Genomic DNA, 19042 nt, shown 5'->3' on the forward strand with positions numbered 1-19042 from the left:
GGGCATTCTCTTCATCATCACGACCTGAAGATTCATGAGATTCATCACTGAAAATGCATCACAACATGCTCCTAATTTGAATTTGCCTCACTCGCCTTGTGCCGTTCTTCCCGTCTCTCCATGATAAATTTGGACGTTATACACAGTATGTGTGCGCTTTCCAAGCTGCTCTTCGGTACAGGCGATTGTGCTCCACTTTCAGCAGACTGTAATGTCCGATCGTCCACATTCGCCCACTTTGTTTACGCCATGTAAGCGCCTTTTTTCGTTGTTTGATTGGCGCTACTTCAGCGAGCTCGAAGTAAACTCCCATATAGGTAAGGTATACCTACCGCGTAAACAAGGCATATATTGTCAAGTACATCGAGTTCAAACAGGTACGGGAACCATATCACTGCAAACGAACAACTCTTAAAGCTGCATACTCATAAATATGGAGAACACGACATGAATAGGCACATTTCTACGTCAAATGAAATGGCATGCTGGCAAAGTAATGATGCCATTCCATTTACCACGGAACACTCGACAATCGACATTAGGCAGCAGTCTGTGCACTGTGGAGGAGATCTTAGGAGCTCTGAAAATGTGCCACGGAGATGGGTCAGGCCAGGCAGCAACGTTCCGCCGCCGATAATGGTGGCTTCGCTGCTCAGCTGCGGAATGACACCATGGAATGACACCGGGAATGCTGGAGTACCTATGTCGCACAGCTAAATCGGCAAAAGATTAATAATGACGTGTTGTGAACGGTAAAATTATCGTAACAAACCAATAAAGATGTTATCTTGATAACCAAGATAGATGGTTAAATTCTACAGGAAATCATACATATTCCAGATAATTGCGTATGATTATAAATAAATAACAATTTCATGCAAGTCACTATAATTGCCTACAAGAATACTGTTACACATCAAGCCCCGGGCCCCATAACCTCAGCATAAATAAATGAGATACAACTAATTCCGCCACAAGCTCAAACATACGTCATACCAGACACTACGCAGATTGCTATTGCCAATTGGTACCACACATGCCCCGTCAAAGCACCCTTGAAAAACCCGCATCACTCACACGTAAATAGGTGCAGTGCAGAAAAATCGCGTGACACAGCTGCCGCTCAGTGCCGAGGCACTGAGCTTGACTGCCGCTATCGCCGCATCGGCCCTTGACTGCCGCTAGACCCGGTCAGCCTGTGCGTCGCGTGCAGCGGCCCATCGCAGATCGGTGGCAGTGCTGTCCCTGCGGCACGAGTACTGCACCACCCTGTTGTAGCTAGCCGGACGGAACCCGCCGGCAGCAGACTCCTCCACTGCCCCGATTAAGTAGCGATATTTCGGATTGTTTGATAGCCACCGGGTGCCGGCTGTAGCCCTACCTCTGATCGTCACTCCGGCGGCGACTACCGTCCGGTCCTGTCTCCGGCCTCACCCGGCTCCGTCCGGCTGTGTCCCGCTCCGTCCACTATCGATACCGGTGCTCCGGGTCCGCCGGGTCATTTCCGCACCGCCCCGATATCGCTGCCCCCTCCGTGCGCCCGGACGTGCGTGGACGGCTGTTCCGGCAGCGGCTGTCTCCGGCTGCCGGAGCCCCTCCGGGCCCGGGGACGCGGCCGGGCGCCCGGAGCGGGCCCGCCACCGGCCTCAGCTGGGCAGCAGCAGGCTGGACGTCTTGACGCCGCCGTCCAGCGAGGCGGTGACGCACAGGTTGTCGGCCATGTCGCAGGTGAGCACGGGCGCGCCGTGGCCGCCCAGACTGAGCAGGTGCTCCAGGCCAGACGGCCCCACCTGCAGCACACACCGGCGGCGGTCAGCGACGGAACACCGCAAACGAACTGACCCCCGTCCGTTACCCGTTAAAACTGCCCCCGTCCGTTACCCGGTGGCGCCTCATCCGTTACCTGGTAGAGTCCCGTTCGTTACCTGGCAGAGCCCCGTTCGTTACTTGGTAGAGCCCCGTTCGTTACTTGGTACAGCCACGTCCGTTCCCCGGTAGATCCCGGTCCTTATTTGGTAGAGCCCGGCCCGTCACCCGGTTTAGCCCCGTCTGTTTCCCGGTCCGTTACCCGGTGGAGCCCCGTCCGTTACCCGGTAGATCCCGGTCCGTTACCCGGTGGAGCCCCGTCCGTTACCCGGTGGAGCCCCGTCCGTTACCCGGTAGATCCCGGTCCGTTACCTGGTAGAGCCCAGTCCGTTACCTGGTAGAGCCTACCGCCGGTGGCGCCGCACGTCAGCATGTGGTGTCGCCCGTCGAGCGCGAACAGCTGGCCGTAGGGCCGCTGCGGCGCCGGCTCGCCGCCCGGCCGGTGCACCGCGAACGGGCCGCTGGCCCGCTCGTGCAGGCAGCTCTCCGAGAGCTGGCTGCCCGTCTGCGCCAGGCTCCAGGTCACCAGCTGCACCGCAAAATGAACGGCGGGTCAGCACGGCGGGAGACGGGAGCGGCGCGGGGCGTTCCGGGCTCGGCCTAACGGCCAACCAACCGGGAACAACTGAATCAAACTGAACGAATCTCACAACACAGAACATAGTATCATTGTGCAATGTGCACTGGTATATTCCTATCAGATAGTGAACCGACCAGCATCGGATCTCGTACTCTCCCAGTCCCACTGGTTTTGTTCCCAATGCCACTCCATCCTCTGCCCCACCGAGCTGTCCGCTCCTCTCCACGCAGTCGCGGCGGACACGTTGACTCGCCTTGTTGTCCGCGCCCAGGGTGTAGATGTGCGTCTGGTCCGGGGACAGGTGGACGGTCAGCGCGGCGCCCGTGTGCGCCGTCCAGTCGCTGATGCAGCCCTCCATGCGGCCGTCGTAGACGCGCACGTGGCCGTCGCTGCAGGCGCACAGCAGCAGCTGGCCGTTGTGGTTGAACTCGGCGCTGCCGCAGCTGACTCCCGCCGGCAGGCTCAGCGTGCACTGGGGAGGGGGAGGGGAGGGCAGGATGGGGTGTCAAAGCCGCCGACACCACCGCCGGCAGGCTCAGCGTGCACTGGGGTGGGGGGGGGGGGCGTAGAGCACCGCAGGTGTCTTCAGCATAGTCTTCAGGTGATAGCGGGAGACCAGAAATGACATGCACAACGGTTTAAAATCGGTAAAAAGTAGTAACGTTGAATTAATCAACAATTTTGTATTTTAACCCGGCAGGCGGTGGGCCTCCCGGCCACCTTCCGCGCGGGGGGGGGCATTCCCCCCCCCCGTATCTCCGAAACTACTGGACGGATCCGGAAAATTCAAACGGCGTTCGATAGCCCTGTCAAATTTGTCAAGAGAAACCAAATTTCATTGACCTCGGGGTCACCGATGGCGTCACAGGTCAGATCAAAGATAAAATGTTTCACCGTTCACGGGGCTTCTAGGGAACGCGCTATAACACCGAGTAAAATGCATTTTGTCGAAAATCAGCGATAGGGCGTCAGTTGTCTAGTACATATGTTGCTATCAGAGGTCACTGGTCATACCAGGTCAGGTCACAGGTCAGGTCACCAAAAGTCACCAAGGGTCACCACATGAACCACATGAACCCAGCTTTACTACGGTTGTGCGATGCATGATTTATGGCCAATTTTTCATTTCCAACTCAATGGTGTTGGTTACAAGACCATCAGGTACGGTTTAGGTCACTTTCTGGTGGAGGTCAGGTCAAGGTCAGGTCAAAAAAGGTCAAATTTCAAAGTTGATAGTTTTGCATAAAATGGTTATTGATTCGATGCAGCTCGTCACGGGGAGTCTAATAGTGGTCTTTGTTTTACGCTACGAGGTCTATAATTGCTAAAAATTGAGTTTGAAAATTTGACGTCATCAATTTTGAAGTTTTTTCGCTATAACTTGGCCAAAAAAGAGGTATCTATCTAAAATTTGGTATGTAGCTAGAAGGCGATAGGGACTATCACATATATTCCGGTTTTTTCGAAATTCAAAAAACTTTTTGGATTTTTTCGGCTATTATATTCAAAAAATCTATTTTCTTTATTTTTGGGGGTCAAAATCCAATAATTTCGTAAATCCGAGATAGCAGTTTTGTAGCCCTGTTAACCCGTGCCCTGGTGGGGTCTGTTTATAACGCGACCTGGTGGGGGGGGGGGGCTATTTTTTGCCCCCCTCGTATCTCCGAAACTACTGGACGGATCCACAAAATTCAAACGGCGTTCGAAAGGCCTGTCAAATTTGTTAAAGGAAACCAAATTTTATTGACCTCGGGGTCACCGATGACGTCACAGGTCAGGTCAAAGATGAAATGTTTCACCGTTCACGGGTCTTCTACTATGGACGTCAAACCCCTTGAGGCCCCACTTTTTTGCGATAATTTTTAAATGCGTCAACTCTCGTTGACAATATTCTGGCAATGTGTGCTTCAGAACCTGCCGAAACTTTTATTACTGAGGTATTTTGACGCCAAACGATTATTAACCCGCGCCCCGTTGGGCTCTGCCGAGCAACGCGCCCGGTTGGGGGGGGGGGCATTTTGGCCCCCCCCCTAAGATCTCGAGAACCACGCAACATAGCGACAAGCGGTAAACGGCGTTGGATAGCCCCAACGGGGAACTACCTTGTGACCCAATTTTATTGACCTAGGTCAAACCGATGACGTCACAGGTCAGGTCAAAGGTCAAATTTTCACCGTTTGCAGGCACTTCAAGAAATGCGTTGTAAAATCGAGTAAAATGCATTTCATTGAAAGTCATCGATGGGGAAATGTTCTTCAAACACATATTTTGCTATTTGAGGTCACTGATACCAGGTCAGGTCACAGAGGTCAGGTCACGGGGGGGTCACAATATGAAAGTGTCGTGTGATACATGTTTTATGGTCCATTTTACATGACAAATGCGATTATATGGGTCAGGCAGCCTTTGGGGCCAGCTTAGATCACGTTTTGGTCAAGGTCAGGTCAAGGTCAGGTCAAGGTCAGGTCAAATTAGGTCAAATTTCAAAGTTGATATTTTTGCATAAAATGGGTATCGAATCGATGCAGCTCGTCACGGGGAGTTCAATGGTGGTCTTTGTTTTGCCGTACGTGGTCTAGAATTGCTAAAAATTGAGTTCAAAAATTTGACGTCATCATTTTTGAACAGTTTTTTCGCTATAACTTGGCCAAAAAACGAGATATTGATCTGAAATTTGGTATGTATATAGAAGAGCGCTGGGACTATCACATATATTCCGGTTTTTTCGAAATTCGGAAAATTTTTGGATTTTTTCAAAGTTTTTCTAAAAAAATCAGTTTTTTGAATTTTTTTTTGGTCAAAAACCAAAAATTTTGAAAATCCGAGATAGCAGTTTTGTAGCGCTGCTTTTTGTCTACTAGAACATATAAAGAACTTTGAAATTGCTTGATAACTGTAGATTTGGTGAGCGTTTCAAAATTGCATGTTTTTTGCTCATTTTTGCTCGAACATGACCTCAGTTTGACCTCAATAACTCCTGACCTAAGGTGACCTAAGACTTGAAATTTGGTGTGAAGGTGTCAAATTGATGCCCGGGAAGGTACTGAAAATTTGGCGGCGCTGCGCGCCGCCGTTTTCTTGCTATTCAGGAAAAACCACAGGGGGGGGCCAAAATGGCCCCCCCCAACGGGGCGAGGGTTAACCCGCGCCCTGATGGGGGGGGCCATTTTGGCCCCCCCCCTGTGGTTTTTCTTAAATAGCGAGAAAACGGCGGCGCGCAGCGCCGCCAAATTTTGGGTACCTTACCGGACATCAATTTGACACCTTCACACAAAATTTCAAGTCACAGGTCACCTCAGGTCAGGAGTTATTGAGGTCAAACTGAGGTCATGTTCGAGTAAAAATGAGCAAAAAACATGACATCTTGAAACGCTCACCAATTCTACAGTTAACAAGCAATTTTAAAGTTCTTTATGTGGTTGTGTAGAGAAAAGACGGCGCTACAAAACTGCTATCTCGGATTTTCGAAATTTTTGGATTTTGACCCCCAAAAATCAAAAAAATTGATTTTTTCAGAAAAACTCAAAAAATTTCCAAAAATTTTTCGAATTTCGAAAAAACCGGAATATATGTGATAGACCCTGCGCTCTTCGATATACATACCAAATTTTAGATCGATACCTCTTTTTTTGGCCAAGTTATAGCGAAAAAACTGTTAAAAATTGATGACGTCAAATTTTTGAACTCAATTTTTAGCAATTCTAGACCTCGTAGCGCAAAACGGAGACCACCATTGAACTCCCCGTGACGAGCTGCATCGAATCGATACCCATTTTATGCAAAAATATCAACTTTGAAATTTGACCTAATTTGACCTGACCTTGACCTGACCTTGACCTGACCTTGACCAAAACGTGACCTAAGCTGGCCCTAAAGTCTGTCTGACCCACATAATCGCATTTGTCATGTAAAATGGACCATAAAACATGTATCACACGACACTTTCATATTGTGACCCCCCAGTGACCTGACCTCTGTGACCTGACCTGGTATCAGTGACCTCAAATAGCAAAATATGTGTTTCAAGAACATTTCCCCATCGATGATTTTCAATGAAATGCATTTTACACGATTTTACAACGCATTTTTTGAAATGCCTGTAAACGGTGAAAATTCGACCTTTGACCTGACCTGTGACGTCATCGGTTTGACCGAGGTCAATGAAATTGGGTCACAAGGTAGTTCCCCGTTGGGGCTATCCAACACCGTTTACCGCTTGTCGCTATGTTGCGTGGTTCTCGAGATCTGAGGGGGGGCCAAAATGGCCCCCCCCCATCAGACCGCGTTGCTCGGCAGACCCCATCTGGGCGCGGGTTAAAGGTACGGTTCTCCAGTAAAAGCCTTGTTGGTTTTGCTTTTTCGGACATATCTGGTCCTATATAATGTTCAAATGCATAAGTATTAACCCGATTTGTGCGTATGCACATTTGCCACGACACTGTGAAATTGCATCGTCGTAAGACAAATACTTTCTGAGATATTTAGCAAAAACCTCATTTTCTGCCGTTTGGGGCATTCTGGCCGCAGTCTTCCTGGGATCGCCTATGACATCCGTGGTGTCACCTAGCGAGAGGGACGCGGAAACACAGAATCATGAATGAATCGAGCGCGTAGTAAACGGTGTATGGAAAGGAGACTCGGCAGAGGCTATCCGGGTGGCCGGCGCGCGGCGCGCCCTTAGGCATCGGCCGACCCTTCGGACCGCGTGGGGTCAGAGGTCGCGCTCGGGAAGTCTCGGCTCTGGGTTTTAGCGCTGTGCAGTCAGGAAGGGAGGGGAGGATAGCGCTAGCCCGACTGACTAGTATCTCGGCTGATTCGTGTGGGGTGGAAGGGATCACAGAACGGGATGGTGGCTAGTGGTGGGTGATGGGATGGTGGTTAGGTTAGTGCGTACTGCGTAGAACGTAACTGAACATGCTTTTTTCATGGCAAACAACATGCAGCATAATGTGCGGGATTATGCCAGAACTCATACAAAAAGGAGCTAATATTTCGGCCGAGGGAGTGGATGAGTGCCGTGACAAAGCATGACGATGCTGCCAAAATCGAGATGCATTTTTGCCCCCCCCCCCATTTTTTTAACCTTAACCCTAACATGCAGCGCTTGATCCGAACTTAGAGGTCCCCGACTGACCTTAGACCTTAAAATCGCACCCGTCAAGTGCGCCACCTTTTCTTCAGGGGCGCTCTACTTAATTGTATCTGTTCTTACCAATAACTAAAGCAAATCGAATGTATAATAAAAAAGGCATACCTCAAACACAGTTTTATTCACATCCGCTCGAGTGCATACTTGTTTTGACCTATATCTTCTCGCATCATAATATATCACTTCAGTGCTTAACCCTCAACGAAATTTTGGGTTTTCTGCATATACCCCGGCCGAGGGGGGGGCGATTACGACCCCTCTCCGTCTTTTTGCCCCTAATTGAGCTAGCGCCTCGCGGATAAAACTGAGCGCGTGCGTCGTATGAGATGCAGCAACTGATAACCGAGTTGAATGTCTCAGGTCCACCGATAAACTCTGAGGTCAGTATAAGTGCTCCAAGTCCGGGATCGGTTTTTGGTAAACAACTTCACCATAAGTGGTTACAGAGCCAAACAATGACACCACCGAGTTTTGCATGCTCAAGCGCGTCTATACGCTTTGTTTTTGTTGAGGTCAATTTAAGGTGTTTACCTCAGGTCATGTCAGGGCAGAGTCACTCAGGCCACGAGGCTGGCTCAAGGAGGTCATATCGCTTCCTCGATTCAGTAGGTCCTTACAAGTCCACTGGTGGCTTCCCGACTCGCTAGCTCAATTTGATCGGGACTTTTTGGTGAAATCTCCTGTGATCTTAGTGACGTCATAAATGAAGTCGCCTAACTTTAAGAATGGAAAAGTGAATGCTGGGGCTTGCAAATATTGTATAAAATCGCGAATTCATGCGCTTGAGACAGCTTTAGATGGCTCCCGGCGCCAAAATAACAGTTTTCATATTTCCCAATTGATTAATAATCGTGAGGCTACGTGACCGACCTGACTTCAGGTGACTCTTAAGAAAAATACGAGATAGCTACATACAAGTTGTGAGGCCTCTGGAAGATAGTACTAGATCATACCTATAAGCTTCATTCCCCGTTGAAAAGTCCCCTGGCACGAAGGGTGCTGCGACGTCGCGACATTTTGGGACCTTACAGAGGTTCACTTTTGACGTCATTGGTCAACGGCCTGGCCTTAACCTTCGCACTTGTAGGAGGGTGTCGAACAGACCTCCTACCCTCAGTTTTTCGCAAATAACTCGCGCAAAAAGCGGCTGATTGCGACGAAACTTTCAGTACCCTCGAGTTTATCAATATTACGCCTACCCTATAATTTCCATGACCCTGACTCAAAAGACCTTTGACTTGTGACCTGTTTTCCGAGACCATGTTTGGCCGGAATCGCGTTTTGGCGTATTTCGAGTAGAGCGGGCTTTATTGTCTTTCTTATGGCTTTAAGCGATCAAACATGTGAAAGGATGTTGATCCCATGGATTCTAGTGGGTATCAAGGTCACGTGAAGGTCAGTCAGGTCATTGACCTTTGATGACCTTTGTTCACTCTTTCGAGTTCTACATGTTTCTAGGGTAGATTTTGGAGTTGATTTCGCATTTAGAAACCGTTTGAACATTTAAGAAGTAGTTTTGGTTCCCTCGTAACATGTGACCTGACCTGACCTGGCCCGACCTGGCCTAAACGCACGAAAACATCATCTGTGATCAAAACTAACTTGAAATTCGTGATCAGCACCCCGCAAAACCCTATAACAGCTTCACTTTACGAAGCTCTAACAGGTCCCGATTCCCCGACTTTTCAGTTATATTGACCTATCAACAAATGACCTAGGACCTTAAAATTGGGTATTATCGGCCTCCTCTCGCCACGGGCAACACGCTCTTTTTCCGCGAAGCTCTAGCTCGATCAGGGGCTGAATGGCAAAGGGGTCCAACGGACCCTCCTCCCCCCCTTTACGATAGACGCTGGCAAAACACCAATATGGGCGAGGGAGCTGCTGTCATAAAAATTCAGCTTGAATTAAGGGTCAGGCTTGCCAAATTTCAGCTCTCGCAGCTATCAACAAAAATAGACATGTGGAGGCGGCACCCGCCTCCCCGCCCTCCCCCCTCTCCTCTCGGCCACTGCCAGCGAGGTTTTAAGCGTATCATACAAGTTACAAAGCATCATATCAAGATGACACTCTCCAGCAGCCATATGCACTGAACAAAAACTTATTACCCACGCTAGTCTATCGGCACCATAGCACATGGTCGAGACTGTCGTCAGCCACGGACGCACACTCGACCAACCCTCTGAGCCCGTTGACTGCGGGCGACCTTGACATGTCTAGCCTGATCGGCGGCCGGCCGCTGTCGTGCGGTCGTTCTCGTTACACGCGGAGGGGAGAGAGACACAAAGTTCTACGTTATAGCTGACCTCTGACCTTTCCCTGCGCCCTGGTCACCGACCCCGCTCCATGTCGCTGGGCGGTGGCATGGCGGTGGAAACCGGTTCTAGCCTCTACAAATGCCACCATTCTAACCCTCCCCTCCCCACGCTACTACGCGGCGTGGAGTACGCTCGTGCGTAACTGGGCGGAGCAAGGGGTCACGCGATACAGGGGCGGAACTGGTTGCCCTCCCGCTCGCCGAGCGACCAACGACTAATACCCTGGAGAACCGTACTTCTCATTCACTCGTAATGTTAAATTTCACGGAACGAATCTGCTGTTTGGGTAGAGGCTACGCGCTCATGGGGCGGAGCCACGTAATGACGTCAGCGCTAAGCTCCGCCCTACCCCTCCGGCGCTCCTTGCCCGGCGACCGGTCACTCGCGTCTCTCGCTCCATTCAGGCTTGATGGTGGGCGGTAGCTGGTAGCGGTAGCGGGCGCTGGTAGATGGCATTTAGCCCTCGCCCGCACATGCCATTTTCCCATCCTAGAACGCACATGGGGGGGGGGTTGGTTGCCACCCCCCCCCCCGCGCCATTTCGTTCCTGTTGGAGATAGAGCTTAGCAGTAAAGACCAAAAAGATTCTTTGGGAAGAGACGAATCCAATGATACCCAGTTTTACCTTCTCAGGTCAGTCATTGACCTTCCAGGTCAGGTCAAACTAAAAAATGTTGCTGTTTTGGGTCACCGTTGGATATCAAGTGCGCTGCTTATCAAATACCGATGACGATGCTGTTTTCTGGTGCCAAGCCAGCTAGAACCTCTTTGTCACACTATTCGACCAGAATTTTGCTGCTGAGGTCATTTCAGGTCAAGTTAGGTCAAGGTCAATTATATGTGTTTGTATGTCTGTGTGTGTCTGTGTGTATACTGATGTGTGCACCGATTGTTTTTGGGTCCATATCACATGAAATCATGATCTGAGAAGCTTTTACCAAAAATGCAATCAAAAAAACTTCACAAAAAGTAAATTCAGCTTGCCTAAAACGCAATTATCTTAGATGACCTAGGTTGACCTTGACCCTGACCTTGACCCCTGTACATCGTCGAACAACATGTTCCATGATAGGTGGGAGGTAAGACTGGCAAAGAAGGCCGAAATCAGGGTGTCAAAAGCTCACAAGGCCCATGGCAAACGCAAGATGTTGAGAATTGGCCATTTGGGTCATGACATGACCTGAAAAACAAGGTCATATCTCCGAAACCAAAAGTCACAGAAACTTGAAATTTTCAGTGGACATCAAGAAAGGATAGACGAGCAGCTATACGAAAAATCAGCCTTCTAGCTCTAAAAATGTTGAGTGCAGAGCAGAAAGACTGCCTGGGGGGGGGGGGTGGCAACCACCCCCCCCCCCCCATGTGCGGGCGAGGGTTAGAGCAGATGGCGCTGGTGGCGGGGCTCGAGTGTTGCCGAGTGCAAGCCTCTGCCCGGGCCTGAATTGACCTTAACATTACGAGTGAATGAGAAGTACCTTCCATAGTCGTTTGGCGTCAAAATACCTTAGTAATAAAAGTTTCGGCAGGTTCTGAAACATACATTGCCAGAATATTGTCAACGAAAGTTGACGCATTTAAAAACTATCGCAAAAAAGTGGGGTCTCAAGGGGTTTGACGTTCATAGTAGGGAATGCGCTATAACACCAAGGAAAACGCATTTTGTCGAGAATCAGCGATAGCGCGTCAGTTGCCTAGTAGATATGTTGCTATAAGAGGTCACTGACAATACCAGGTCAGGTCACTGGTCAGGTCACCAAGGGTCACAGGTCAGGTCACATGAACCCAACTTTACTACGGTTGTGTGATGCATGTTTTATGGCCAATTTTTCATTTCCAACTCAATGGTGTTGGTTATAAGACTATCTGGTACGGCTTAGGTCACTTTCTGGTGAAGGTCAGGTGAAGGTCAGGTCAAGGTCAGGCCAAAAAAGGTCAAATTTTAAAGTTGATAGTTTTGCATAAAATGGGTATTGATTCGATGCAGCTCGTCACGGGGAGTCTAATGGTGGTCTTTGTTTTGCGCTACGAGGTTTAGAATTGCTAAAAATTAAGTTTAAAAATTTGACGTAATCAATTTTGAACAGTTTTTCGCTATAACTTCGCCAAAAAAAGAGGTATCAATCTCAAATTTGGTATGTGGATGGAAAGCGGTAAGGACTATCACATATATTCCGGTTTTTGCGAAATTCAAAAAACTTTTTGGATTTTTCGACTATTATATCCAAAAAATCTATTTTTGATTTTTGGGGATCAAAATCCAAAAATTTCAAAAATCCGAGATAGCAGTTTTGCAGCCCTGTCAATTCTACAGCTTTTATGTCTTTATCATTTTTCTGTATTTGCAAAGCTATAGGCCTGACAGCTCTTCCCGCGAAACCCTTTTTTGGGTCGAAAACGGCAGAACATGACGTCACTCTGACGTCATTTCCGGCCAACCTATCATAGCCTTTGGAAAAATTTTTGGTCACAATGTGTAAAATTGATGTCCGGGAGGGTACTGAAAGTTTGGTGACGATCGGCGCAGCGGTTCTGGAGATATATCGAAAAGTCTGGAGGGGGGGGCAAAAAATAGCCCCCCCCCACCAGGTCGCGGGTTAATTCTACAACTTTTATGTCTGAAAAAACATTTTTCTGTATCTCTAAAGCTGTAGGCCTGACAGCTCTTCCCGCGAAACCTATTTTTGTCGAAAATGGCAGAAATGACGTCACTCTGGCGTCATTAGCGGCCAACCTATCATAGCCTTTGGAAAATTTTTGGTCACAATGTGCAATAGCTATTCACGGGAGGGTACTGAAAGTTTGGTAACGATCGGCGCAGCGGTTCTGGAGATATATGGAAAAAACTAGGGGGGGGGGCAAAAAATGCCCTCCCCCTGGAAGGTTAAGCATTTCCCGTCACATTTCGAAGCAACATAGCTCATTATCTAGTTCTTTGGCACGTGCATGCATGCATATGGCATATGCATCGAGTTGTATCCATAGACGAATGAAGATATTCTCAATTCAAGGTATATCTTTCGGCTGCTAGTCGTTAATCGTTTTTAGTGAAAACAAGGAAACGACTAGTAGCCTACTGATCTCAGGCAGCTTTTGCCAAATTGTCAGGGAACTCAGATTTGTTTTTCAATAGAAAAACACAATTCTAAAGAATAGTGTTTTAACTATTGACAACAAATCTTCGGTTAAAAAGCGTGCATTGAATTCATATATGTCTAGTCGTAAAAGTTTAAAAATCATACATTACAGAAGATATTCTCGTTCCAACAGCGCGGCGCCCCTCCGAGTTCAGCGATGACCGTCAGGGTACAGTACCGCCTCGACAACCCCGCAGACTGGCACGTATTAGCCCCGTTTACATAGGGATTGCTGCAAGCTTCTAGATGCTTCGCCCGTTACGTTGCAAAAGATACCAATGGTGCTTTACAATTTACCAAATTGTCCCCTCTAAATATACAAAGATCGCTGCATCGATATTGTCGCAAAATAAATGAGCTAGAGCCTCGTCAAAATACTATGCAAACGCAACTATTGCTCGCGCGCCGTAACGTTATGAGGTAACGAGTACGAAACAAACCCCAACAAGGAGTTCAGCGCGGCTTAACAGTGAACATCGAGCGAGACGGTCGATGATCCGGCCAAGATCCGGCATCAAAACGTCGGCAAATGTCCAAAACCTACGCAGCCGGCAGGGTTCGAACCTGCGCGGGGAGACCCCATTGGATTTCAAGTCCAACGCCTTAACCACTCGGCCACGACTGCTCGCCAGCAAACGGGTAATAAGGGTTTTGATAATATAAACATTATCGCAAAATTGCAGTTGCCATAGTGGCACAACATTAATTGCAAACAAATGACGTGATCAATGAGCATCCCGGTACCAGGCGGTCTGGATGGTGACGCAACCTTAACTCCACTCCTGGGCGAGCGGATCACTGACGTCGGTTCGGTCGGGCAGCCCGGTTAGAATCGCTTTGGGAACATGCTGCCTCTTTTTTAGGGCCAACAAGAACCGAGGATTTAGCAGGCCGAGCTTAATGCACGGCCGCAAGCAAAATAGCATAACCCTTAAGTCCCATCCTATTAAATGTCCTGGTTAGTAACCATAAAGTCTACTTCATTTCGAATTTTTATGAAGGTCAATCATCAACCAAGTAGCGATGTTAGATATTATAAAAAAAAAATGAACAATGTTTCCTCCCTGAGCTCAATCAATTAAATATGTGTCAAGTATGACAGCACTGGGCAATCGTCCCGCCGCGTACTGACCTCCTGTCGTGAGGCCTTCAGGTCGTAGATGAACAGGTCGGAGCGGGAGGGGCCACTGCTGGCGCGAGAGGTCACTGAGCAGAGCAGCGAGCTGGACGGACTGGCGGCCGCTAGGTGCAGTACCCTGCCAGACAGGGAGAATGGTGAGTGGTGACGTCACACAGGACAGCGGTGACGTCAAACGGGACACGGTGACGCCAGACAGGACACGCTGACGTCAAACAAACGGGACACGGTGACGTCAAACAAGACACGGTGACGCCAGACGAGACAACAGTGACGCCAAACGGGACGATGGTGACGTCCAACGGGACGATGGTGACGTCCAACGGGACGATGGTGACGTCCAACGGGACGATGGTGACGTCCAACGGGACGATGGTGACGTCCAACGGGACGATGGTGACGTCCCGTTGGACGTCACCATTTCGAGCGGCACCATTTAGACCAAGGTGACGTCACCGTTCGAGCGATGGTGACGTCGAGCACGGTCGGCATGCCACTCAGCCATACCCGTGGGATTAGTTCATTTCAGCAAGACCGGCAAGACACCCTTTTGGATATATAAAAGTTGACATCTAATACATGGCTGTCCCGTGACGACGGTGGGGACTGATATCCAAAGTAATCTTGCTGACATCCACCTCCTATCCCCCGGTACAGGTGGGGGCTGAATCCTACTATTCTCCTGGCTCCTATCCCGTAGTAGGGACGGAGACTGAGCACTGGCACCCACCTCCTGTCCCGTGGGACGGACGGAGACTCCCACTGGCACCCACCTCCTGTCTCGCAGCGCGGGCTGCGCGTCGCCGGTGAGCTCCAGCACCTGTCGCCGTTTGGAGACGTCGTGCAGGCGCACCTCGCCGGACGCCGAGCCGTAGGCCAGCAGCTGTCCGTTCAGCCAGCAGCAGGAGAGCACCGGCGAGCGGCAGCGCATCGTGCACACCTGCCTGAGAGAGGACACAGGGCACAGTAACAGCTCAGATACTGCGGGCTACGTGCGACTGAGACATCGCCACTTCACTGAACACTTCCCGCCTTGACTGGCATTGCAAACGGCACTGGACAGGACCGCCCAACGACACACTTATGCCGTCGGGTCGCGTTGAACAGAGGCTCACGTCAGTAATTGACGGGCGATAGCGGGAAGGGTCGGCCGGGCCTCACCTGGCGGGCGGCGGGGCCGGCTCCCAGACGCGCACGCCGCCGTCCATGTCTGCCGTGGCCAGCAGGGTGCCGGCCGTGTTGAACCGGCACTGGGTGATGGCGGAGCGGTGTCCCGGCAGCGACTCCTGCCAGACAGACGGACAGGTGAGCCACCTCAGAACCAGTGAACAAATAGAGAGCTATCCGCAAAACGGGACAGCAACAGCATACAGCCTGTAGTGTTTTACGATGCATAGATGATATCCGCATCACCTCCATATTGTTCAGCAGAGAGGTCACCCTCAGTTTCCACACTGACAGTGACACCCACAACTGATCTACCCACTCCCTCTCCCTCCCCACTCCGCCCCACCACGGACCTGTCCCAGCAGCACGGGCCCGGTGCCGCCGGTGTCGGGCAGCGTCTCGGTGACCTGGGACTCCCCCGCCGCCGCCGCCGGGCGCCGGCCAGCCGAGATGGAGCGGGCCACGCGCGGGGGCGCCACCGGCTCCGTCCGCGCCGCCGCCGCACCGCTGACCGACAGACGGTCAGGCCAGGTCAGACGGATGTCACATTAAGAAGCTGCAGCGGCAGTTACATGTCTACAAAAAGTTACCGGCCCCGACACCCAATCAGAGCCAGCCCCTGGGACTGTTTTTGGCGTGCGAGCTTTGCCGTCCGTGTGCACTGCTGTCTAGTAGCAAGAATATCAAATCAATCTCTTCATTTTCTCTTTTCAAAACACATGCACTGTGATATCCTAGTCTCCCGCACTCACAGATACTCTTTTGGGTCGCCTTCTTAGGTATGACAACCGGCTCGCTGATAAAGTCCTTGAATAACTGTAAACCTAGTTAGACGATGCATATCGGCACGACCGGCTCCCTCCGTCTCCCGTCTCCCGGTGCCCGCCTCACCCGGCGCCGGCGCGGACCGAGCCCGGCGAGCGCCGCCTCGAGCCGGGCGACGTCGAGCCGATTGAGCGCGCGATCAGCGAGCGCAGCTTCGACGACGACGAGCTGTCCACGCTAGGCGTCTCGCTGAAACGGAGCCGGCAGCGGCGCTCAGCGCGGCTCACAGTGGACTGGGGGCTCGGGAATCGGACGGCGTCGACGGTTTCCGACGTACTGTGTGTCCTCCACGACTAGATAAACGTTGGCCGATAGCTTAAGCTTAGCAAGCATTTGTGCGGTCTCTTGCAAAAGACAAAATACATTTGAATGACGATTGTTACTCATTATTGATCGAAACTATCTCCAGATTTAATAAACGTAATCAATAATCATGTACGAAAACCAGAGTTGAGGCAATAGGCATGCTCTTTTTGCTACTTGCTTCCACTCCATGTACCGTCATGGCGGCGGCTCTCCGGCACCGGCCCACCCTCCTGAGGGGAGGGGGGGGGGTGATCTCGGGGCGGCCGGTCGGCCCGACTCACTGCGCCACCACGTTGAAGTCGTCCATGATGGGCTGAGCGGGCAGCAGCTCGGGCGGCGGCGCGGCGCCGGCGCCTGTCAGCGCCTCCAGCCGGCTGCGCAGGTCCATGTTCTCGCGCTGCAACTGCAGCATCAGCGCCGAGTCCTCCTGGTACTGGGCCAGCGTCGGGCGCGGCATGCACTGGCGGCCGCCCAGCGGACGTTATGACTTATGACACAGGTGAGCAGCCAGCACCACAGCAGATCACGGTATACACGGAGCGCAAAACACGGGGTAAGCTCCGTGGTCTATCACGATAGATCGTGACACGTCATAGCAGCTCAGCCCACAGTCGACGCGTTACCACCGCAAACTGATAGACCATGGCAGAATGATACGTAACCATTATAATTTGTTCACATAAAAACACAACATCGAACCACTCAAGATGGCGCTTGGGTTTCGGAAGGGCCAGCTTACCTGAAAGACAATGGCCAGGAAGTTATGGAGCGACACGGCGAGTGTGTCCTGCCACTGGCGACTGAAGAAGACGGAGAACGTCGGGTGGTCCTCGGGCGCCTTCAGGAATGGTAGCGCTGCAGGCACGGACGCTAGTCAGGCAGAAAGGAACACCCAGGCTCTCACCGAAAACCATGTCGCAACAAAGAGGATCCTGAGCAAAAAAAAAAACGAACCAAAATCGATTCTCAAACAAAACGACTGAAAACCTCGTCAAACCAATGCTGACCCCTGTCGCAACTGCAGCGCTTACCGAACCAGTCGCGCCACTCGGGTCGGTTGTGAATCTCCGGAGCCATCTTCTCGAAGAACTCGTGGACCTTGTCGCGGTTGCGGTTGCCGGCCGTCTCAGTTGACGAGGTTGCCTGGACCACGTACCGCCGCATCAGCGCGATACCCAGGTCCCGGGCGGCTGTGGGAGCAGAGCACACAAGTCACAGCCTCAGAGCCCAGAGGTTCCAAGCAGCTGCTGCAGCAAAGCACACGTCATGAGCGGACAGCAGATGCCAGAGCAAAGCACATATGTCACAAGGTACTAGACAACAAAGAACACATGTCCCAGACCCAGATCGTGGGCAACTGCTTCAGTTACAGTAATCTCAAAGGTCTTGGGCAGCTGCCAGAGCAACATACAGCAAACAAGAGAGCAAATGGGAGAAGAGCAGACAGAAGCATATTAAAGAGATACAGTGAACCATGAAAACTTACCAATAATCTGATGAGCTTCCAAGTGCCTAAATATGTGTTTGTCTAAGTGAGACCACATTGTTCTTAGCTGCTGCAGCTCAAGGTTTTGAACACTGGACATGAGAATCTCCATTATCTTATCAACCTGAAATGAAATTATTGTCAATGTAAGGTCCATGGTACCTTAGCTCATGTTCAAATGAATAGCGAGCAGTCAACAGAGTTCTAAATCACTCTATTTCTTCTTCTCATGTTGAGGAACTAATTGATCTCCTCCTGTTGCTAATTGAATTGACTGTTACCTATATTTATTCCAGAACTTGTATCAACCATTGACCAATCCACCACCCATAAATAGACCATAATTACTTCTAGTAGGTATGCAGAGTAGTCAAGAAAAATATGAGTCATAAACAAGAATACAAATCAAAATGCCTATTTATGCAGGACACTAATTCACTTACCCGGAAACCATGATCCTTGCTGGCTTTAGCATCAGAATCAAAACTCTTTAATGCAGTAGCAAATCCCCTTGATACTAAATATTCCCTAACCAATGTGTCGGTGAACTGGATGTGAGCCATCTTGGTCTGAAAAACAGCAGAGTAAGCATTCGTCACCTATTTTACATCAAGGAGCTTTATAATGTTCAGAGATCATGGCCAATGAAATTAATGGTGTGAAGTGCTTTAGCAAGGAACATAGTGAGAATAAATACATGAAGAATCATTGACCTTTTCCTCGAAGAAGAAAAAAACAATGCCAAAAGTTATATTTAATGCGATGAGCTTAGCTTTTCGCCACAAGCCTTCATCAAACCAACAAAATGACACAATACAAAATTCAACATTCATGAATTTTGTATCGTGTCATTTTGTTTCAAAATTCATGAATTTTGAATTTTGTAGCATATCATTTTGTTGGTTTGAGAAAGGCTTGCCCTGTTTGAGAAAGGTGCCCTGGGATTAACTCTGCACCCAGCTTCGCACACCATCTTCGATCTGGATGAGCAGACCTCTGCGTCAGAGGAGCAACTTCATCTCCCAGCTATCGACGGATACGCTCACAGGATCCAGCTGAAGCCTGACGCTGTG

The 19042-nt window shown here is 50.2% G+C and overlaps 2 protein-coding genes and 1 non-coding gene across 3 annotated transcripts; all 3 read right to left on the minus strand.

Moving 5' to 3' along the window:
- Positions 1-329: 329 nt before the first annotated feature.
- On the minus strand, positions 330-16059 carry LOC122380123 (WD repeat-containing protein 91-like). The gene is made up of 7 exons (XM_043362956.1): positions 15706-16059; positions 15347-15471; positions 14959-15129; positions 14180-14303; positions 2700-2918; positions 2201-2395; positions 330-1790 (listed from the first exon to the last, which is right to left on the minus strand). The coding sequence occupies exons 2-7, from the start codon at positions 15391-15393 to the stop codon at positions 1647-1649; spliced, it is 900 nt and encodes a 299-aa protein (XP_043218891.1). The 5' UTR covers positions 15394-15471; positions 15706-16059; the 3' UTR covers positions 330-1646.
- Trnas-uga lies at positions 13591-13672 on the minus strand. The gene has a single exon. It is a non-coding gene; the product is annotated as a tRNA-Ser (tRNA).
- LOC122380101 (WD repeat-containing protein 91-like) lies at positions 15664-18651 on the minus strand. The gene is made up of 7 exons (XM_043362919.1): positions 18413-18651; positions 17970-18093; positions 17515-17673; positions 17223-17338; positions 16765-16943; positions 16244-16366; positions 15664-15859 (listed from the first exon to the last, which is right to left on the minus strand). Exons 1-7 carry the CDS (start codon positions 18530-18532, stop codon positions 15664-15666), a joined length of 1017 nt encoding a protein of 338 aa, XP_043218854.1. The 5' UTR covers positions 18533-18651.
- Positions 18652-19042: the final 391 nt, after the last annotated feature.

This window comes from Amphibalanus amphitrite, unplaced genomic scaffold (assembly GCF_019059575.1).
Source record: "Amphibalanus amphitrite isolate SeventyFive unplaced genomic scaffold, NRLGWU_Aamphi_draft 000091F_arrow, whole genome shotgun sequence".
NCBI lineage: Eukaryota > Metazoa > Arthropoda > Thecostraca > Balanomorpha > Balanidae > Amphibalanus > Amphibalanus amphitrite.